The 23,266-nt window shown below is 46.7% G+C and overlaps 1 protein-coding gene and 1 long non-coding RNA gene across 7 annotated transcripts in view; one reads left to right on the top strand and one right to left on the bottom strand.

Annotated features, from left to right (window-relative positions):
• Positions 1–23,266, top strand: part of LOC127906297 (uncharacterized) — a 287,067-nt gene that overhangs the window by 227,432 nt on the left and 36,369 nt on the right. The gene's annotated exons all lie outside the window — the stretch shown is intronic.
• LOC118391779 (homeobox protein cut-like 1) overlaps positions 1–23,266 on the bottom strand; it is a 265,235-nt gene that overhangs the window by 79,383 nt on the left and 162,586 nt on the right. For all 6 annotated transcript variants that reach the window (XM_052457826.1, XM_052457829.1, XM_052457827.1 and 3 more), the window contains exons 5-8: positions 21,143–21,280; positions 16,453–16,612; positions 13,109–13,185; positions 9,100–9,166 (exon numbers count right to left, since the gene is read on the bottom strand). In XM_052457826.1, coding sequence (XP_052313786.1) covers positions 9,100–9,166; positions 13,109–13,185; positions 16,453–16,612; positions 21,143–21,280 — 442 coding nt within the window. The remainder of the gene's footprint in view (positions 1–9,099; positions 9,167–13,108; positions 13,186–16,452; positions 16,613–21,142; positions 21,281–23,266) is intronic.

Raw genomic sequence — 23,266 nt, forward strand, 5'->3', positions numbered from 1 at the left:
TGCTCAGAGAGAGCTGATGGTTATGTTCTGTGTTAGTTGCTGCTCAGAGAGAGCTGATGGTTATGTTCTGTGTTAGTTGCTGCTCAGAGAGAGCTGATGGTTATGTTCTGTGTTAGTTGCTGCTCAGAGAGAGCTGATGGTTATGTTCTGTGTTAGTTGCTGCTCAGAGAGAGCTGATGGTTATGTTCTGTGTTAGTTGCTGCTCAGAGAGAGCTGATGGTTATGTTCTGTGTTAGTTGCTGCTCAGAGAGAGCTGATGGTTATGTTCTGTGTTAGTTGCTGCTCAGAGAGAGCTGATGGTTATGTTCTGTGTTAGTTGCTGCTCAGAGAGAGCTGATGGTTATGTTCTGTGTTAGTTGCTGCTCAGAGAGAGCTGCTTCTCATTTTTTTTGTGAAGTATTTTGTAGCCGGTCCTGCGGAGGTATGTTTATGTCCAAAGGACTGTTTTGATTATTGAAATTGTTTGTATTATTCTGTTTTTTTTCTCTCGCAGGGGCGAAGGGGAAGGCACCGAGGGAGTGCTTAGGCAAGAGGCCTGCGGACATGCATAACCCGTAGTATTTACTGTCTATGGACACTGGGTAAGACCTGGGTGGACCACCCCCTGTATTTTGGTTAGTGCACCAGGTGGTGCTAAATGATTAGGTAAGTAGTGGGTAGGCAGGTAAGGTAGGAAAGGGGAGCTCTTTGGTTCCGTCCAGCCCCTTTCCCCCAAATTTACCGTGTGAAGGAATAAATAAATTCTTACCCGCACCTACAGTCCCATACTTCTTCACTCCACGGGGAGTTGAGTTGTAGCAGGGTGTTGCGTTCCCTCTCCCTAAAGGCATACAGAACTGAAAAAGTGTGTGCGAGCAAGGAGGCCTACAAACCTGACTCAGTTCTACCAGCTCTGTCAGGAGGAATGAGCCAAAACGTACCCAACTTGTTGTGGGAAGCTTGTGGAAGTCTACCTGAAACGTTTGACCCAAGTTAAACAATTTAAAAAGGCAATGTTACCACATACTAATTGAGTGTATGTTAACTTCTGACCCACTGGGAATGTGATGAAAGACAGAAAAATCAGAAAAATCATTCTCTCTACTATTATTCAGACATTTCACATTCTTAAAATAAAGCGGTGATCCTAACTGACCTAAGACAGGGAATATTTACTAGGAGTAAATGTCAGGAATTGGGAAAAACTGAGTGTAAATGTATTTGGCTCAGGTGTATGTAAACTTCCGACTTACACACAGTCCTAATGAGAGGTGTGAGGCTGAAGTTTTCAACAAGCATGTGTATTCTGGGCTCAGTCTTTGACAGTGCAACACTGAGGTCATGCTCAGCATTGACACGGTTTCTGCACTTGAGAACCCTGACTTGCATAGGAATGTGGTGCCAAACTGGCTCAGAACATCTACTGCTTTCTGCTGCAGATGAGCAACCCAGAACTGTGTGAGTGTTTGTCTCAAAAAAGCATCTTGCTTCAATCCGTTTCTTCCAGTTCAGAACAAAAATGATTAATTGTAACAGCAATAGTTCCAACCTAGACTTGATTTCAATCATTTGTACAGTAAAATGTACAGTAGGCCTGACAATTTTTCATCTTCATCTGTACTGTTTCTCAGTAGCTAGTTAGCTTGCTCTGTGTAACGTTACAAGGTTTGTATGAAAGAGACAAAAAGTCACCATTGTATTTGCATTTCATGACGATTGAGCTCAGTCAGAACTAGTGGCTAGCGTGAGTCAATTTCATGACCGCGGTGAAGAGTGGGAATAACAAGTAGTGATGGGTCATTCACACATATCAAAAGAGCCAAATCTATTTATAAAAATAAGTTAGAAATAGAATGAACTCATTCAAAGAAGGAAAAAAAAGGAAATAATATAGGCCTAAATGCTCAAGCTCAGACTAACAGCCTCACCTGTTGTTCCTGTCAGACACAGTGTCAACCAATGAACCAAAGATGCGTGAGGGAGGGCCGAGCCAACTCACACAGTCACACACTTAGCAGCCAAGGAGAGAGAGGAAGGACAGCTTGAAAACAACAGCTGGAAAATGAGTCGGAAGCACAGTAGCATTTGGATAATGTAGACAATGTTAGAGCACAGTGTAGAATTTTCCAAAACAAAATCTCAAATAAAGCTGGTTCTATGCACAACCTACACCAGCATATGCAAACTGTGCACCCCACGGTGAAGCTTGTAGCTGTAGCAGGGCTTCGAGAAACTAGAGGGCCGGCTAGTGATAGTGGTGGAGCCAGCACCTCCACACGTGGCGATGTATCTTCTCAGTCTAGTTTGCCTATTCCACGACCAACGGCAAAGCAGTCTTCTATGGACCAGTTTATGCCAAAGTCTATATCTGAAGCAAAACAAGACCAAATTGATATTGCATTGGCTAAAATGATTTCCAGCCATTTTCGATCGTGGAGGACAGAGGTTTTAGAAATTATAGCACTGGTCTAAATCCAATGTACATATTTCCTAGTAGGAAAAGCCTTTAAAAATCACTTATTCCACAACTGTATGAGAGCACACAGGCTTCAGTGCGGGAAAGAGTCCAAAAAGCTACTGCAGTTTGCCTTCCCACTGACTGCTGGACATGAAGGGTAACCACTTCTTACATGTCAGTTACATGTCACTTCATTGAAGATTTTTTGATGTCTAGCTGTCTTCTGGACTGCTAGACATACACACCTCAGAGAACGTGGCAGAGGAACTGTTGAGAGTGGCAAGTAGATGGAAACGTGGTCTGTTGTGTTAGAGACAAATCAGCTAACATAACCAAAGCCATGAACATTTTAAAATGGACCCATCATCCATGTCTTGCCCACACAATCAACCTGATTGTAAGAGATGCTCTGAAGGTGATGAAGCCCACTGTGGACAAAGTGAAAGTAGCTGTGGAATACTTCCACAGGAGCACAGTAGATGCTGAAAAACTAAAGTCTACACAACGCCAGATGGGGATGCCTGAGCTGAGGCCTAAACAAGACTGCACTTACAAGGTGGAATTCAGCATGTTATATGTTGAAGCGGTTTCTTGAGTTAAAGGATGCCATCATATCTACCCTGGCCATTGTCAATGCACCTGTTGATGCTCTGACCCAAGAGGAATGGGAGGTGATGGAGAAGATGTGCAGAGTCCTAGAACCCTTTGAGCAGGTCACTGTGGAGATCAGTGGAGAGGTACTGTAAGCAGTTATTACATCATTATTTAATCCAGTATTATATATGTATATGAGCAGTAGATGAGAATGTAGTATCAGTAGACAAAACATGAACTAATAAGTTACTGATCTCTCTTTTCAGCTATGTGACAGCCCAAAAAAAATGATACTCCTGTGTCAGGGTCTGCAGCAAATCAGCCAGCCGCCAGAGAGAAGCAAATGTAACCACAGGACATGTGACAGAGTTGATGGACACCCTAAGTTCATCAATGGACAGAAAGTTCCACAGAATGGAATATAGTCACGTGCTATCAGAAACCGTTGCACTTGACCCCAGGTTTAAGAAGTTAGCCTTCAGTGACGCCAGAACGATTGATGAGGCTCTTCAAAGAATAACTCCAGCAGCAGGGAGGGACAGCCCCAGCAGCAGGGAGGGACAGCCCCAGCAGCAGGGAGGGACAGCCCCAGCAGCAGGGAGGGACAGCACCAGCAGCAGGGAGGGACAGCACCAGCAGCAGGGAGGGACAGCCCCAGCAGCAGGGAGGGACAGCCCCAGCAGCAGGGAGGGACAGCCCCAGCAGCAGGGAGGGACAGCCCCAGCAGCAGGGAGGGACAGCCCCAGCAGCAGGGAGGGACAGCCCCAGCAGCAGGGAGGGACAGCCCCAGCAGCAGGGAGGGACAGCACCAGCAGCAGGGAGGGACAGCCCCAGCAGCAGGGAGGGACAGCCCCAGCAGCAGGGAGGGACAGCCCCAGCAGCAGGGAGGGACAGCCCCAGCAGCAGGGAGGGACAGCCCCAGCAGCAGGGAGGGACAGCACCAGCAGCAGGGAGGGACAGCCCCAGCAGCAGGGAGGGACAGCCCCAGCAGCAGGGAGGGACAGCACCAGCAGTCAGCTGGCTCAGGCACCAGGGCAACAGGAAGAAGAGGGATTAGATGGAGCAGAAGCACCAGCAGTAGTGCCACAAACGTCTGCTGTTTGACGAGAGAGCAGCTGGGGATGCAGCACGAAGGAATCCCTCAGCAGATGCCATAATGGAGGTCCGATCCTATTTGGAGGAGCCTCAGCAGATCCTCAGCTGGTGGAAGAACAAGGCCTCTGTCTACCCACGGCTTACTAAAGTCATGACAGGGAGACTCTGCATAGTGGCCACATCCGTTCCCTCAGAGGGTCTTCTCAAACGGGACAAATAATTACTCAGAGAAGAAACCGCATCAGCTCCTCGAAAGTGAGGCAGCTTACATTTCTGAATGAAAATCAGGTCAGCATTGCGGTGTGCTGCTGGTTATAACATGGCAATAAAGAAGAGAGAAAAGAGGGACCAGTTTAATGTTTTAAGTGAGATGCTGCAGTTTTACACAGTTATTTATTTTTCTTTGATATGGTGTAATATTTTAGAATGTTGTTTAAATTGTATTCGTTTTGAATTGTTACATTTATATGCACTGTTTATATACATTAAAAAAGTTATACTTTAAATGCCAAACTAAGCAGAGACCGCTCTGAACCATGAGCGCAGCTGCCAAACTAAGCAGAGACCGCTCTGAACCATGAGCGCAGCTGCCAAACTAAGCAGGGACCGCTCTGAACCATGAGCGCAGCTGCCAAACTAAGCAGAGACCGCTCTGAACCATGAGCGCAGCTGCCAAACTAAGCAGAGACCGCTCTGAACCATGAGCGCAGCTGCCAAACTAAGCAGAGACCGCTCTGAACCATGAGCGCAGTTGCACTTGGCCAAATCAATTCCAGTAATTCATGAACTAATTGTACACCCACTTTGGGTTTAAACTCTAAATTTAGAAACATGTGGACAAGATTTGTACATTTGTTGACCCCAGGTCGCAGTTGCAAATGAGAACTTGTTCTCAACTAGCCTACCTGGTTAAATAAAGGTGAAATAAATAAATAGATCCATCTTGGAAATAAGAATATTTTAGATCCAGGTTAGTGAAGACTAATCAACCTGGATAGATAAAAAGAGAAGAAGAAATTATCCTGGCAGTTTCAGAGTCAGTCGTTCTGTGTGTGTGTGTGTGTGACTTCATCAGAGGTGACAGATAAGCACTACCTAAATGGTCTATTTCAGAGGACAGAATTCCTCCCTTCGTCAATCACGTCCTGTTCGTCAAATGACATCACTGCACTCACAAAATGAAGCCTTGTGTTTCAAGAAACGAGCCGAAAGCCCTCTAGAACTCTAAGCCACAGAATTGAATTAAGTCATTTGAGAAGACAGAATTACATACAACTACGTTATGAGTAAGTTATATATTAGCACAATGTTCCTGAACTTCACCACAATAATACGTCACCGTTGGCAGGAAAAACAACAACTATGATGGTCAAATGACCAGTAGCAAAACGTTTTCCCTGCTCTGATAAGAAACACAAAACAGACTCAATGAAGCAGTATCCTTTTCCCTCAGGTGAGAGGAATAGAGTTCAGTCATGTCTTTGTAAAGAGGGGCAGGTTGTCTGTGTGAGAGAGGTTGTCTGTGTGAGGTGAGAGTCAGTCTCCTGGAAGCCCTGAGCAGGACAATCCACTCTCGCCTCACCTGGGAGAGAGCAGTGCTTTTCTCTGACCACCAACTGCACTCTACCAGGAGTAGAGAGAGACAGCAAACCACTAGTCACCAAAGTCCAGTTGCCCCCAAATTGATGCATTCGTTTCTGGGGGCTCGTCCGGGATGAGGAACTATAGAAGACTAAACTCCCAGATTATAGACTACGAGACTACACACCTCCTTGTGCAAACCATAGTTAACATCACCAGACGACAGGTCAGCATAAGACTACCCACAATACTCTCTAGATTCTAGACCACATGAGACGTCACTGTGGCAGACACTGTCAGTGTCTCGATAAACTGTCTGCCAGGCACTTCCACACTGTGACAACCTGCCCAGAGCAGAAGAGCTGTCACAGACCACCACTAAGCACAGACTCCAGACCTGTAGCTATAGCCCCAACAGTGCTGGCCTGTCACAGAGGGCAACTCTAAACACAGACTCCAAACCTGTAGACAGAGAGAATTGAGTGGTGGGTAGACTGCAGTGCAGTCAGGGCCACTCCAGGACAAGAATACAGTGGCCCAGATTCAGCTACATGGTGAAAGGAAGGGGGGGAGGGGCAGAGAGAGCTAGCTGCAGCTCAGAGAGAAGATACAGTCCTCTGTGTGTGTGTGCGTGTGTGTGAGAGAGAGTGAGCTGCAGCAATAACCTGTCACTCTAATGCGGAGTGTTTGAGAAGGGAAACTTGTTCTGTTCCTCTGAAACAGAGCAGCGCTGGTGTTTAGCGTCGAGAAGAGACTAGGTTCACTAGTTCTGAAAGACAATCAGAGTGACACACACACACACACACACACTTACTATGACAGCACTGTCTGCCAGACAGAAGGCACTGAACTCAAGGAGCACATTCTTAGTATGCAAAGCATGCGCAAATATCAGTCACAGCCAAACCCATTCTCTATCTGAAGGACATGAGCACGTACATACATACATCTCTATCCTATGTCTCTCACTGCTGACCAGAAACTGTGTACGTGTGACTGACGCTGATACCATGGGGACTTGGATCACTTCAAAAGCAACCCGGGTGTGAGTGTTTTTATCTGCGTAGATGGCCTGGCAACAGCACCTTTCATTTGGTTAGCACTGCTATAATTAAGTTGCTTCCAAGAGCCTGGCTGGGTGGGATATGGACCCTGAAATAGCTACGCGAGACCAAGAGGAGGAGTGTGGGTGTGCGGCCGGGCGCAGCAACAGGCAGCATTCCACTGTGACAGGCTGACACGCAAATTACCGCCTGCGCACTGCCTGTCCCGGGACCACAGGCGGTGCCACAGACACCGATATTACAGTCAGAGAGAGTCTGCCATGTTAGTTCGTACTGTACACTATATGGGCATAGGCACATTGCCATAGAGACGCATACAGTAGCTGTATGCATGCACCAAGGTTATTATAGTTATGTGAGTTGTGATATTTCTATTTATTCTTAGATTTTTATTTGGAATTCAGTTTAGTTTCAGTTCGTTTATAGCATTTGATTTAATAGTTTTTATTTAGCTTCAGTTTGATAAAAACGTTTCTATTTCATTTTTATATTATTTAGTTTGTCTTAGTTTTAGTGTTAGGGACAGAAAGTAGCTTATGCGCGGGAGGCTAGGAGCCATTTAAGTTCACAATGGCACAGCCCGTGCTAACACAGGCTTAAGCCATTACATTGGTTTGGTTAGGTTTAAATTATAAATAAATCCTAATGTGACTTGGATTTAAAGGATAAGCGCTTAGACTAATACAAGAAATATGGTGGAAGGAAACACTCTTGCCCAGGTTAACACCAATTCAATGTTTTTTAAAACTTTAGTAGTAGATGTAAGAAGAATCAAGTACCTTCCCTTTATCTGACAAAGAGAGGAAAAAACAACAAATGAAGTCATGGCACATTTCACATGATATGTTAGTTGAATGCATTCAGTTGTACAACTGACTAGCTATCACCCTTTCCCTTTATGTAATATTAAACATGCATCACTGACTAACCACTTCAAATAGGGTTCTTAAAAACAGCTGCAACAGCAAAAACATAACCAACACAACACTTCTATTAGTTCACAGCCAGCCAGCCAGCTTGTGTGTGTGTGTGTTTCTTTTCAAACCAAACAAGATTTTCTGGTTTATCGTCAAGGCTCTGCGTTTCAGATAGGTGGTCGTTTGGTTCCTCAAGCCTGATGACAGTTGTCCACAAAAAGAAGATCATCTCTCCACACACGGTTGGGATGCAGGGGCAGAAACCACATCCAGTGCCACAGGGCTTTGGATAAACAACCATCCTTGCCTGTCAGAAGTGGAGGTGACTCTGTACCTATCCCAGGTAATCCCCAGTCAGTTTGACCCTCAGACACAATTTGTTGCGAGGAAGCTATTTCTGAAGTACTGTGGTCCAGATGCTTGGTCGATTCATTGTGCTGGCATCTTCCTGGAGTCCTGCTGCGACACGGCTGTACTCTCTGATTTGCTGAAGTACATCTCCATCTATGAGACACACTTGGGTCCATCAGGCAAGCTGATGCAGGGGTTGGATCGAAGATAGCTGTCGGAGGATTCAGTATACATGCGAAGCACTCACGCAATGACTTCAGGAGCTGTGCCAACTGTTTTATAACAGTAGTTGACTGCAAGTGTGCCTCAAGGTTGAGAAGGCATGGCACCAGATCAAGACAGTGACTGGCTGTTAGTTTTAAGTTGGTCGGTGTTGATTTCGAAAGAGTCTAGCAAGTTTTACAACTGTTTTTCGTTTGCATTTTTATTTCAGGTTACTAAATATTTCCAATTTTAACTTTTGTTTTAGTTTACTATGCGAGCACACACATACATACAGTACATGTAACCACAGTGTATTTAGTAGACACACACACACACACTAAACCTTGTAACTAACCATTTTCTACCCATCCCAGACTACTCCACCCTCCTCCTCACTATTACAACAACAACTCTTCCCACTCATTCAGGTTGAAGAGAGCTAAGAAGCCTCCATGTCGATTATGAATACTTTGATATGAATCATAGAGCCAAAGTGATAAATCCTGGGGACTACTTTGTACTCAGCATCGTTATGGTGAGCAATTATAGACATTATATTCCATTCCTTTCAGGGTGGGCAGGGCTGGATGACTAGCAGTACACTGATCTAGGATCAGATGAGAGAACATGACTGAGTATGAAAGGGTAATGTGATGTATGATTATAGAATGAGGTGGGTTATTACAGGGGATCAGATTTTCCATAGATTCAGGTGCAATTACTGCAGATGGCAACCACAGCGGTTTTTAAAATCTCCTAATCAAAGGCGCACAGCAACCAAGACTCTGGGGATTTCGAGAGTGTGCGCGTGTGTGTCACAAATGCAACAGTGTGAAGCAAAGGAACTGGGACCTACTTTGATGTTGACTCTTCGTCATACTTGCTCTTCAGGTCCAAAAGCTCTGCCTGAGTTGCTTCAAGTGCTGAAAAAAAACAAACGAGGCATTTTGAAGGAAGACCAGCAGTGGTTGGATGGAAGAAGTACTACTGCTAGGCCCTAACATACAGACCAGCGGTGGTTGGATGGAAGAAGTACTACTGCTAGGTCCTAACATACAGAACAGCAGTGGTTGGATGGAAGAAGTACTACTGCTAGGTCCTAACATACAGACCAGCGGTGGTTGGATGGAAGAAGTACTACTGCTAGGTCCTAACATACAGAACAGCAGTGGTTGGATGGAAGAAGTACTACTGCTAGGCCCTAACATACAGACCAGCAGTGGTTGGATGGAAGAAGTACTACTGCTAGGCCCTAACATACAGACCAGCGGTGGTTGGATGGAAGAAGTACTACTGCTAGGCCCTAACATACAGACCAGCGGTGGTTGGATGGAAGAAGTACTACTGCTAGGCCCTAACATACAGACCAGCGGTGGTTGGATGGAAGAAGTACTACTGCTAGGCCCTAACATACAGACCAGCAGTGGTTGGATGGAAGAAGTACTACTGCTAGGCCCTAACATACAGACCAGCGGTGGTTGGATGGAAGAAGTACTACTGCTAGGCCCTAACATACAGACCAGCGGTGGTTGGATGGAAGAAGTACTACTGCTAGGCCCTAACATACAGACCAGCGGTGGTTGGATGGAAGAAGTACTACTGCTAGGCCCTAACATACAGACCAGCGGTGGTTGGATGGAAGAAGTACTACTGCTAGGCCCTAACATACAGACCAGCGGTGGTTGGATGGAAGAAGTATTACTGCTAGGCCCTAACATACAGACCAGCGGTGGTTGGATGGAAGAAGTACTACTGCTAGGCCCTAACATACAGACCAGCGGTGGTTGGATGGAAGAAGTACTACTGCTAGGCCCTAACATACAGACCAGCGGTGGTTGGATGGAAGAAGTACTACTGCTAGGCCCTAACATACAGACCAGCGGTGGTTGGATGGAAGAAGTATTACTGCTAGGCCCTAACATACAGACCAGCGGTGGTTGGATGGAAGAAGTACTACTGCTAGGCCCTAACATACAGACCAGCAGTGGTTGGATGGAAGAAGTACTACTGCTAGGTCCTAACATACAGACCAGCGGTGGTTGGATGGAAGAAGTACTACTGCTAGGTCCTAACATACAGACCAGCAGTGGTTGGATGGAAGAAGTACTACTGCTAGGCCCTAACATACAGACCAGCGGTGGTTGGATGGAAGAAGTACTACTGCTAGGCCCTAACATACAGACCAGCGGTGGTTGGATGGAAGAAGTACTACTGCTAGGCCTAACATACAGACCAGCGGTGGTTGGATGGAAGAAGTACTACTGCTAGGTCCTAACATACAGACCAGCGGTGGTTGGATGGAAGAAGTACTACTGCTAGGCCCTAACATACAGACCAGCGGTGGTTGGATGGAAGAAGTACTACTGCTAGGCCCTAACATACAGACCAGCGGTGGTTGGATGGAAGAAGTATTACTGCTAGGCCCTAACATACAGACCAGCGGTGGTTGGATGGAAGAAGTACTACTGCTAGGCCCTAACATACAGACCAGCGGTGGTTGGATGGAAGAAGTATTACTGCTAGGCCCTAACATACAGACCAGCAGTGGTTGGATGGAAGAAGTACTACTGCTAGGCCCTAACATACAGACCAGCCGTGGTTGGATGGAAGAAGTACTACTGCTAGGCCCTAACATACAGACCAGCGGTGGTTGGATGGAAGAAGTACTACTGCTAGGCCCTAACATACAGACCAGCGGTGGTTGGATGGAAGAAGTATTACTGCTAGGCCCTAACATACAGACCAGCGGTGGTTGGATGGAAGAAGTACTACTGCTAGGTCCTAACATACAGACCAGCGGTGGTTGGATGGAAGAAGTACTACTGCTAGGCCCTAACATACAGACCAGCGGTGGTTGGATGGAAGAAGTACTACTGCTAGGCCCTAACATACAGACCAGCGGTGGTTGGATGGAAGAAGTACTACTGCTAGGTCCTAACATACAGACCAGCGGTGGTTGGATGGAAGAAGTACTACTGCTAGGCCCTAACATACAGACCAGCGGTGGTTGGATGGAAGAAGTATTACTGCTAGGCCCTAACATACAGACCAGCAGTGGTTGGATGGAAGAAGTACTACTGCTAGGCCCTAACATACAGACCAGCGGTGGTTGGATGGAAGAAGTATTACTGCTAGGCCCTAACATACAGACCAGCGGTGGTTGGATGGAAGAAGTACTACTGCTAGGCCCTAACATACAGACCAGCAGTGGTTGGATGGAAGAAGTACTACTGCTAGGTCCTAACATACAGACCAGCGGTGGTTGGATGGAAGAAGTACTACTGCTAGGCCCTAACATACAGACCAGCGGTGGTTGGATGGAAGAAGTACTACTGCTAGGCCCTAACATACAGACCAGCGGTGGTTGGATGGGAGAAGTACTACTGCTAGGCCCTAACATACAGACCAGCGGTGGTTGGATGGAAGAAGTACTACTGCTAGGCCCTAACATACAGACCAGCGGTGGTTGGATGGAAGAAGTACTACTGCTAGGCCCTAACATACAGACCAGCGGTGGTTGGATGGAAGAAGTACTACTGCTAGGCCCTAACATACAGACCAGCGGTGGTTGGATGGAAGAAGTACTACTGCTAGGTCCTAACATACAGACCAGCGGTGGTTGGATGGAAGAAGTATTACTGCTAGGCCCTAACATACAGACCAGCGGTGGTTGGATGGAAGAAGTACTACTGCTAGGCCCTAACATACAGACCAGCAGTGGTCGGATGGAAGAAGTACTACTGCTAGGCCCTAACATACAGACCAGCGGTGGTTGGATGGAAGAAGTATTACTGCTAGGCCCTAACATACAGACCAGCGGTGGTTGGATGGGAGAAGTACTACTGCTAGGCCCTAACATACAGACCAGCGGTGGTTGGATGGAAGAAGTACTACTGCTAGGTCCTAACATACAGACCAGCAGTGGTTGGATGGAAGAAGTACTACTGCTAGGCCCTAACATACAGACCAGCGGTGGTTGGATGGAAGAAGTACTACTGCTAGGCCCTAACATGCTGCCCTCTATAGATTCCTGTAAGGACTGAGTGAGGCCTCACTGCCTCCAGCTACATGAGGTAAGGATTCTAGAAAAGCCACATCTTAGGTTTCACAACCTAAGACAACTCTGGTAACTTTATTTTACAGTCCTCTTACAGCTGCTATTTGTAAGTAAATTACATACTAGTAGTTAGTACTTTTCTGATAGTTTGTTTTTACTATTTCTTAAATACCCAATACAATTGTTAGTATCTTTATGTACCAAATGGTACTATTTCAAAGGGTAACTATTATTAGGCTATGATCATTTAACCATCATAACCATCTACTGCCAACCTGGCTGCCAATTTCATATGGTGATAAAATTATATTTTAAGCATAAATCTCATAATTAAGCATGGGCCTTTGTACTATAAGCTCTCTCTCTCCTCAGCAGTCTACAATACTAGGGCGAGTGGCTGGGCCTGGACTCGAGCTGATGTGCTGTGACAAGGGACTGTCAGTCCTAGAGCAGGGAGAAGGCTGCATAGGGCGGGGACTGGGACTGGGACAGTGTTGACAGGCCTGGATTAGTCACTCACTAGGCAGTAGTCAGCCAGCCAGCCAGCCAGCCAGCCAGCCAGCCAGCCAGCCAGCCAAAAGGACAGATAGAAAGAGAGAGACAGAGGAGAATCCACCATCTGATGCTACCTTCTGGGTCAACATAAAGACATACTGCCAGCTGAGGAGTGTGTTGACACCAAGCGAGCCTTAACTGTGCCACATTGGGGGCATTTATACAAAGGTTTGGGATAGTATACATGTGGATCTCAAGTTAGGATTGGACCTGTGAGACTATAACTGGGTGTAGAAGGTTAGCAACTGTTTACCTGTCTGTAGGGACTGGGCCTTACTGTCTGCCTCCTCCAGCTTTGACACCGCAGACTCCTGGTTCTCCTGTTGTTGACTGTGTGGACAGAGGAAGAGATACAAGTTAGCTATGAGAGGGAACAGGCTAGCAGAGCACCACTGCGTAAGAAACATTTTTCGCTTAGCAGCATTTCAAAAGGCTAATGTAGCATAACTTGGGGCTCCCAAGTGGTGCAGTGGTCTAAGGCACTGCATCTCAGTGCGTGAAGCATCACTATAGACACCATGCTTCTACACCTGCATTGCTTGCTGTTTGGGGTTTTAGGCTGGGTTTCTGTACAGCACTTTGAGATATCAGCTGATGTACGAAGGGATATATAAATACATTTGATTTGATTTGGTTTGATGCCAGGCTGTATCACAACCGGCCGTGATTGGGAGTCCCATAGGGCGGCGCACAATTGTCCCAGCGACGTCCGGGTTTGGCCGGGGTAGGGGAGGGTTTGGCCGGTGTAAGGGAGGGTTTGGCCGGGGTAGGGGAGGGTTTGGCCGGTGTAAGGGAGGGTTTGGCCGGTGTAAGGGAGGGTTTGGCCGGTGTAAGGGAGGGTTTGGCCGGTGTAAGGGAGGGTTTGGCCGGGGTAGGGGAGGGTTTGGCCGGGGTAGGGAGGGTTTGGCCGGGGTAGGGGAGGGTTTGGCCGGGGTAGGGGAGGGTTTGGCCGGGGTAGGGGAGGGTTTGGCCGGGGTAGGGGAGGGTTTGGGGGTAGGGGTAGGGGGGTTTAGGGTTTGGCCGGGGTAGGGGAGGGTTTGGCCGGGGTAGGGGAGGGTTTGGCCGGGGTAGGGGAGGGTTTGGCCGGTGTAAGGGAGGGTTTGGCCGGGGTAGGGGAGGGTTTGGCCGGGGTAGGGGAGGGTTTGGCCGGGGTAGGGGAGGGTTTGGCCGGGGTAGGGGAGGGTTTGGCCGGGGTAGGGGAGGGTTTGGCCGGGGTAGGGGAGGGTTTGGCCGGTGTAGGGTTTAGGGTGTAGGGGTTTGGCCGGGGTAGGGGAGGGTTTAGCCGGGGTAGGGGAGGGTTTGGCCGGGGTAGGGGAGGGTTTGGCCGGGGTAAGGGAGGGTTTGGCCGGGGTAGGGGAGGGTTTGGCCGGGGTAGGGGAGGGTTTGGCCGGGGTAGGGGAGGGTTTGGCCGGGGTAGGGGAGGGTTTGGCCGGGGTAGGGGAGGGTTTGGCTGGGGTAGGGGAGGGTTTGGCCGGGGTAGGGGAGGGTTTGGCCGGGGTAGGGGAGGGTTTGGCTGGGGTAGGGGAGGGTTTGGCTGGGGTAGGCCGTCATTGTAAATAAGAATTTGTTCTTAACTGACTTGCCTAGTTGAATAAAGGTTAAATACATAAATAAATACATTATAGTGAAGACACTCTCTGTTCTGCTCTGTCTGTCTGTCTGTCTGTGGGTTATTACTTTTAATACTGGAACATCAGGGCACCTATAGGGCCTTTTTCTTCATGCCGCCAGCTCTCCTGCACCAACAATACTCCTCATCAATTTACCTCTGCGCTAAAAAGCAGGGGGAACACGCCAAACGCTGAATTAACTGGCTTTAGCTGTTACTGAGGACGAGATGAGAGGGGTTGAGTCGGTTTGTCCTTAGGAGTTGGTTCATTATAAGAGACTCAACCTCCAAAAGGAAAGGTTATCAAGGTTGGGTCTCATTGGTAGCCACTATCCATATCATCTCTTGTTAATCAGATGTATGTGTAGGAACTCTCTAGTTGCCAGATTTGGAAATCCTGGCATTTATTTATTTTTATCTAAGCTTTATTTAATTAGGCAAGTCAGTTAAGAAGAAATTCTTATTTTACAATGATGGCCTACCCCGGCAAAACCCTCCCCTACCCCGGCAAAACCCTCCCCTACCCCGGACGACGCTGGGCCAACTGTGCGCCAACCCTATGGGACTCACAATCACGGCTGGTTGTAATATAGCCGGGAATCGAACCAGGGTCTGTAGTGACGCCTCAAGCACTGAGATTGTGTGCCTTAGACCGCTGTGCCACTCGGGAGCCCGCTTGGAACATACGGTTTTATAATCTGGGATGTCTACCGTCTCTCTATATTTAGGTTTAATAGTGTGTGAGACACCACCAGATATTACATATCCTCAACCTAGCCAGAGTGTGTGGCCTAAAAATAGAGCTGGTGAGATGCTAGAGTTCAGGGAGTTGGGCAGTGTGTCCAATCAGTATAAGCATAATTTTAGTGCCCACCACTCGTGACCCTGCGCCCTGCAGAGAGTTGTCATGCTGTAATCTGTCCTTACTGCTACAGTCACTACAACTCGTAACACCACTTGATGCCAGGCAGAAAGACCCTGAATCAACACATCACGGCCGACCCATTGAATGGTTGTGCAGATTTTGACCACTCTCTCTATCCCTCTTTTCCTCCCAGGAAACAGAATAATTCAAGGTAGCAGAACGGGGTCGTGCTCTACGGTGGCGGCTTGGTAAAAAAAAGGTGACAGCGGTGACAGGTTACAATGGCCTGTAATTGTTGCCCTCTGACGTAACAGATAACAGAGCAGAACTGTGTCCCTGTCCTGTGAGTGACAGTCTGGCAGCAGTGATGATCAGGAGGCTCAGTGCGGTATTACCATCCCATGCCGGGGGGTTTAGGAGTAAACAAACAGCAGTGAATTAAAAGGTATTACGGTGCAAAGGGATTATAGCTAGGGTTGGGCGGTCCCAATAAAATCCTTGTGGAAAGGCCGCATATGCCTCCATCAGGAAACACTGATGGGATCATATAATATTGTGTGACATTGAGGGAGAGCCGGTTCGAGTTGAAATCGAGATATCTCACATTCAGTTATGATTAGGAGCAAGTTCAATAGGAATACAATGGTAAAACAATGTAAAAAAAACAAATGACTGCCAGTTCTCATTCCGGATTCAATATCTGCTGAGCTCCAGTGCTGAATGGAAGTGTAAATGTCAACGTGATAGGGAGTCCGTCTCAGTGTCCTTCACAACAACCCTGACGTATCGGACAACCTTCCAGTGAGCCATGGGCGTAATTTGAACTAAAGTTGGTCACAGACTTACCTACAAAGCAAACATATAGGAGACTGACCATCGTTAAGGCCAGACGACTGAAGGGACAGAATTTAGAGAACCATTGGTTCACCATGGAAGTATGGAAATATGCAGATAACAGCTGTAAGGGTATTCCGTCTGGGCCTAACTGTCGCTCATACTACAAACTGCAGCCAGTAGTTTCTGTCTGCTGGCAAACACTAGTAAGCCTATCCTCCACAGCCAGTCCTCACTAGCAGAGTAGTGGCAGAACACAGTACACGCTACAGGGGGCGTTCCTGCTTACCACGCCTCCTCTGCATGGTTGTTGTGGAGCTGCCCATCCTCGCCCTCTTTCTTCTCCTTCTCTTCCTCTCTCCTCTCCTCCTGGCCCAGCTCCTTGGCCTGCTTCTTCAGGGTCTCTTCATACTCTTCTATCTTCTCCTTAAGTGCTTTAATTGTGACCTCTGAGAGAGACACAGAGAGAGAGAGAGAGAGAGAGAGAGACCAAGAGAGAGAGACCGAGAGAGAGAGAGAGACCGAGACCGAGAGAGAGACAGAGAGACCGAGAGAGAGACAGAGAGACCGAGAGAGAGAGACAGAGAGAGAGAAAAAAAGAGCCGTTAAATTCTACAACCACCTAAAAGGAAGCTATTTCCAAACCTTCCATAACAAAGCCATCACCTACAGAGAGATGAACCTGGAGAAGAGTCCCCTAAGCAAGCTGGTCCTGGGGCTCTGTTCACAAACACAAACACACCCCACAGAGCCCCAGGACAGCAGCACAATTAGATCCAACCAAATCATGAGAAAACAAAAAGATAATTACTTGACACATTAGAAAGAATTAACAAAAAAACAGAGCAAACTAGAATGCTATTTGGCCATAAACAGAGAGTACACAGTGGCAGAATACCTGACCCCTGTGACTGACTCAAACTTAAGGAAAGCTTTGACGCCGTAGGCAGACATAACCTCCTGCCTAATGTATGACCATATTAGAGACCTATTTCCCTCAGATTACACAGATCTACAAAGAATTAAAAAACAAATCCAATTTTGATAAACTTCCATATCTACTGGGTAAAATTCCACAGTGTGCCATCACAGCAGCAAGATTTGTGACCTGTTGCCACAAGGGCAACCAGTGAAGAACAAACACCATTGTAAATACAACCCATATTTATGCTTATTTATTTTCCCTCGTGTACTTTAACCATTTGTACATTGTTGCAAACACTGTATATATATATAATATGACATTTGTCATATTGTTTTGAAACTTCTGTATGTGTAATGTTTACCGTTAATTTTGATTGTTTACTTCACTTTTGTATATTATCTACCTCACTTGCTTTGGCAATGTTAACATACGTTTCCCATGCCAATAAAGCCCCTTGAATTGAATTGAAAGAGAAAGAGAAAGAGAGAAAGAGAGAGAGAGAGAGAGAACTCAAAAAGTCAGTAAGTGATAGGATAACAGGTAAGAGATAAACCAGTGCCAACATGATATTAAGTACCAAGCCATAATCATCCTGATGTGCTCGGTCTGGATTGTCAGTAGCACTGAGAGCATCTGAGGGATCCTCCAAGTAGGAGAAGGACGGGGGGGGGGGTCTATTCCACTATGTGCAGAGTGTGTATAGGCAAAGCCCTTGCGCTTGCTAATAGATCACGAGATCACAGTGTATTACTGACTGAGGGCTCTCAGTTTCCCTCCCACTTCGTACTTGTCTTGTCTTCCTTTTTTTTCTCTAGCTCACTCGCTGGTGCTCTGTCTCTCTCCCTCTCGCTCTCCTCCTCCTCTGCGGTGATTTAAACTCCGACGTTTCAGCCCTGACACATAATCAATGGCGATGAGTCCCCTCTGAGCCCTTTTCCCCCTTAACTGTTAAATTGAACTTTAAACATTTAGGTTGCAGGGGATCAATGGCCTCGGCTGGGCCGGGATGCGCGTGAGAGAGGGAGAGAGAGAGAGGAAAGAAGAGAGGGATGGAAAAGAGAGAGAGAATGAGAGAGGGGGTGATTCTCCACTCCACCACCGCTGAGGTGGGAGATCCGCAGCTTAACCGGAGCACAGGAGAGAAAAAAGAAAAATCAATGGCAAAATAAAACATTGCCGCTATTGAGCTGGGTCAATTAGCTCTCAGTGGGAGGGGAATTCCAAAGACAGAGAGGGCAGCCCCCCCCCCCCTACCCACCTCCCCTCTTCTCCTCCACTTCTTTCACATGCTATTCTGAAAAGGAGAGAATAATCAGCGAAGGCTTTAAAGGCCTATATAATGGGGTTTCACCTGAAAAGCCTGCCCAGGGGCTACTGTCATAAAAGGGGCTATGGGGGAGGTGAGCCATTATTAAAAAGGATCTACACTGAACAAAAATATTAACGCAACATGTAAAGAGTTGTTCCCATGTTTCATGTGCTGAAATAAAAGATCCCAGAAATGTCACATATGCACAAAGAGCTGATTTCGCTCAAACGTACTTCCCTTTTAGTGAGCATTTCTCCTTTGCCAAGATAATCGATCCACCTGACAAGGTGTGGCATATCATGAAGCTGATTAAACAGCATGAGCATTACACAGATGCATCTTGTGCAGTGGACAATAAAAGGGCACTTTAAAATGTGCAGTTCTGTCACAATGCCACAGACATCTCAAAGTTTTGAGGGAGCGTGCAATTGGCATGCTGACTGCAGGAATGTCCACCAGAGCTGTTGCAAGAGAATTGACTGTTCACTACTCTACCATAAGCCGCCCCCCAACGTTGTTTTAGAGAATTTGGCCGTATATCCAACCGGCATGACAACCACAGACTGCGTATAACCTCTACAACCCAGGACCTCCACAAGCGGCTTCTTCACCTGTGGGATCGTCTGAGACCAGCCACCCGGACAGCTTAGGAGTATTTCTGTCGGTAATAAAGCCCTTTTGTGGGGAAAAACTCATTCTGATTTGCTGGATCCCCAGTGGGTGGGCCTATGCCCTCCCAGGCCCACCCATGACTCCCCCCCTGCCAAGTCTGGTGAAATCCATAGATTAGGGCCTAATTCATTTATTTCAATTGACTGATGTCCTCATATAAACTGTAACTGGTTGAAATTGTTGCACCTTGCTTTTATTTTTTTGTTCAGTATTTACAGCATATTTAGGGGTTATGGAAGGACTTTGGTTCAACTGATGCTCCACTAACTTGATGTTAGCCGTTAACTGTTTTACGGCATTTGATGCGAGGTTCTGAAAATTGTAGCTCCTTGCACATCGGCCATTGAAACGGTATCCGTATTACAGATGATATCTTCAAACCTTTAACATAGCACATATACTTTACTATTCTTTTAACCAGATCGCTGTGGTGTTCCATCCCTTTCCAAGACAGCTGAACATTGATAAGTCTCTCAATGCAGAGTCTTTGCCATTGTAAGAGGGTCAGTGAACTATGCTTGTGTTAGCTCCCTGAGCTAATGCCTATGCCTTTAGCTCAGCAAGCCAACCATTTTTTGTGGCCCACCGGTTCATACCCAGTTGATCACTCTCGTCCAGTATACAGTGCATTATGAAAGAATTCAGTCCCCATGAATTTGTCCACATTTTGTTACGTTACAGCCCTATTCTAAAAACATTTAAAACAATCTACACACAATACCCAATAATGTCAATGCAAAAACAGGTTTTAATTATTTGTGTGCAAAATGTGTATATATAAAATTGAATTAAATTTCATATTTAAATACGTATTCAGACCTCTTACTCAGTACTTTGTTGAAGCACCTTCGTCAGCGATTACAGCCTTGAGACTTCTTGGGTATGACACTACAAGCTTAACACACCTGTATTTGGGGAGTTTCTTCCATTCTTCTCTGTAGATCCTCTTGAGCGCTGTCAGGTTGGATGGGGAGCGTGTCTGCACAGCTATTTTCAGGTCTCTCTGGGCTCTGGCTGGGCCACTCAAGGAGATTCAGAGACTTGTCCCGAAGCCACTCCTGCGTCGTCGTGGTTGTGTGCTTCGGGTCGTTGTCCTGTTGGAAGGTAAAACCTTCACCCCAGTCTGAGGTCCTGAGCACTCTGGAGCGCGTTTTCATCAAGGATCTTTCTGTACTTTGCGCCGTTCATCTTTTCCTTGATCCTGTCTAGTCTCCCAGTCCCTTCCGCTGGAAAACATCTGGCCACTCTACCATAAGGGCCCGATTGGTGGAGTGCTGCAGAGATGGTTGTCCTTCTGAAAGGTTCTCCCTTCTCCACAGAGGAACTTTGGAGCTCTGTCAGACTGCCCATCAGGTTTTTGGTCACCTCCCTGACCTCAGTTCGGCCAGGCAGTCAGCTGTAGGAAGAGTCTTGGTGGTTCCAAACTTCTTCCATTTAAAAATTAAGTCCACTGTGTTCTTGGGGACCTTCAATGCTGCAGAAGTTGTATTGTACCCTTTCCCAGATCTGTGCCTCGACACAATCCTGTCTCGGAGCTCTACGGACAATTCCTTTGGCCTCATTGCTTGGTTTTTGCTCTAACATGCACTGACTATGGGACCTTATATAGACAGGTGTGTGCCTTTCCAAATCATGTCCAATCAATTGAATTTACCACAGGTGGACTCCAATCATGTTGTCAAGGATGATCAATGGAAACAGGATGCACCTGAGGTAAATTTCGAGTCTCATAGCAAAGGATCTGAATATTTATGTAAATAAGGTATTTCTGTTTTCGCTTTGTCATTATGGGGTATTGTGTGTAGATTGATGAGGAAAACAATTAATTGAATCCATTTTTAAATTAGGCTGTAACGTAACAAAATGTGGAGAAAGTCAAGGGGTCTGATTACTTTTCTAATGCACTGTAGGTACAAAGAGTATGTGAAGGAAAATATACCTAATAATAATCATTATTATAGAATATATATATATATATATATATATATATATATATATAGAAGCCACAATCTGCAATATCAAAGCTGATCTACCCAAAATAAAACCAAATAAGAGTGTGTGTCTCAGTCTCACCGTGGTTCTTGACCTCAGCGATCTCCTGGGTGTAGCCCTCCAGCGTCTCGCGGAGCTTCTGGTTCTCCGTCTCGATGTCGTGCATCCTCTGGACCTTCAGCTGTAGCTGCTGGGTAGCCTCCAGGACCGACACAGGGTCTAATGGGACGGGAGAGGACACTTCTGTTACTACTCATTATGCATCTCAAATCACAAGAAATCACTAATCACTATACAAGTCAACAATATACATTACTAATCATTAGACTACACAGGATTGGACTATGCACATCCACCATGCATGTCTGACATCAGAGCAGCCCTTCAAAGTGGAACAGCTTGGTGTATATATGACTAGTATTAGTGTAACATGTTCTGAAGATCGGTTCATTGAGGAGATCCTAAGACCCACCCGTCCATTCATCCCTCCCGACCACTCTCTCTCTGTCTCTAACCTCTACCTCTCACTCCATTCAAACATCAATCCAGGCACTGCAACAATAAGGTGTATTGTGGGGTTTTGTGTCCCTGGCAGCGGCCAGGGCGAGTCACATGAGGCTGACTGATGATGAGTCCTGTGTGTGTGTGTGTGTGTGTGTGTGTGTGTGTCAGAGCAGCAGAGCTATGTATAGCTGCCCCCATTCGTACAGAGTAGAGCAGGAGTGCTGAGACAGCGCTGCTGTGGTTGCAACACACACACACACACACACACACACACACACACACACACACACACACACACACACACACACACACACACACACACACACACACACACACACACACACACACACACACACACACACACACGAACAAGTAGCCCAGACAAAGGAGATGAAGAGAGGGAGAGAAAAAGGGCAAGAAAGGGAGAGGCAGGGAGAATGAATGAGAGAGGAAAATAGAGATAGGAAGAGGGGCGATAGCTAGGATTCAGGACAATGATGATGACTTTCTTATCTTTGGGGCTCGGGCAGAGAAACCCATGGGACAACAATACATTCCTGTAAACAGACTAAAGCGGGCGTGTATGAAAATAATGTACACCCTTGCAGAACATATATTGCACAACTACACTCTTGACTACAGCGCCTATTTGTGATAGGTCCTAATGGCACAACTCACAGTGGTGGAAACGGTGGATTGATAAATGTATATATTGATAAACTGAATTAAATCAAAGCTGTAAAACACATTGCTGATGAAAATGTCAATGACTGATTGTGGTCCTCTTTTGAATCAAGGTCAGAAATTGTGGTGATGAGGATGGGGATGGGTGAGGCATTTGGAGACTGGCAGGGTGTTCTAACCCCCCCCCCACGTTGGGCGCTGCCAGTCCTGGCCTCATCAGTGCCCGGCATCGACGCGGCCACTAATTGCCGTATGACTAATTATGCCCCAATTCCAGTTGATTTTCTTTAATGAGACAGCTGGGTTAATTATGTAATCATATGATTACATTAGCCCCCCTGGCCCTGAGAGAGAGAGAGAGCAGAGAAGGAGGGAGAGAGAGGGAAAGGGGGAAGGAAGAGGAGGGATATGAAAAGAGTGGTAGAGAGGGGTAAACAATGGGAGATAAAAGGAGGAAGAGCGAGAGGGAGAGTATAAGAGCATATATTCCAGGCCGACATAATTCCACATTGACATTATGGGGTATTGTGTGTCGGCAGTCACCAAAATAATCTCCGGCTGTAACACAACACACTGTGGAAAGTCACGGGGTGTGAATACTTTCTGAAAGCGCTGTGGAAGACGCACACACCACGTGGAAGACGCACACACCACGTCAAACACACCAGTGCCTTGTGAATCTGATCAACTCCTCTCCCCACTAAGATAGTCCTTCTGTTACGTGAAACAAGGGCCAAGTTATCTCCACCACGTCCTTGGAGGGAGAAGCAGTCTAGAGTACCAGCCAAGCCGCTGAGGACACAACAGCATTATCAAAAGATCTGTTATGTCAACAACGGCGCGCGGTGTTCTAACACCCTGCGTCATCACACAAAGTGTTCATCTAAGACTCTGAAACAAGAGCTCTGGTCTGGCCATGGACAACCTGTTCCCCTGCTACACCAATCCTTATTTGATTGTGAAAATGCACTTTGACTTCTCATCATAAAAAATGACAGTAGTACCGACATTCTTGAA

Source organism: Oncorhynchus keta, chromosome 12 (genome assembly GCF_023373465.1).
Source record: "Oncorhynchus keta strain PuntledgeMale-10-30-2019 chromosome 12, Oket_V2, whole genome shotgun sequence".
NCBI classification, from domain to species: Eukaryota; Metazoa; Chordata; class Actinopteri; order Salmoniformes; family Salmonidae; genus Oncorhynchus; species Oncorhynchus keta.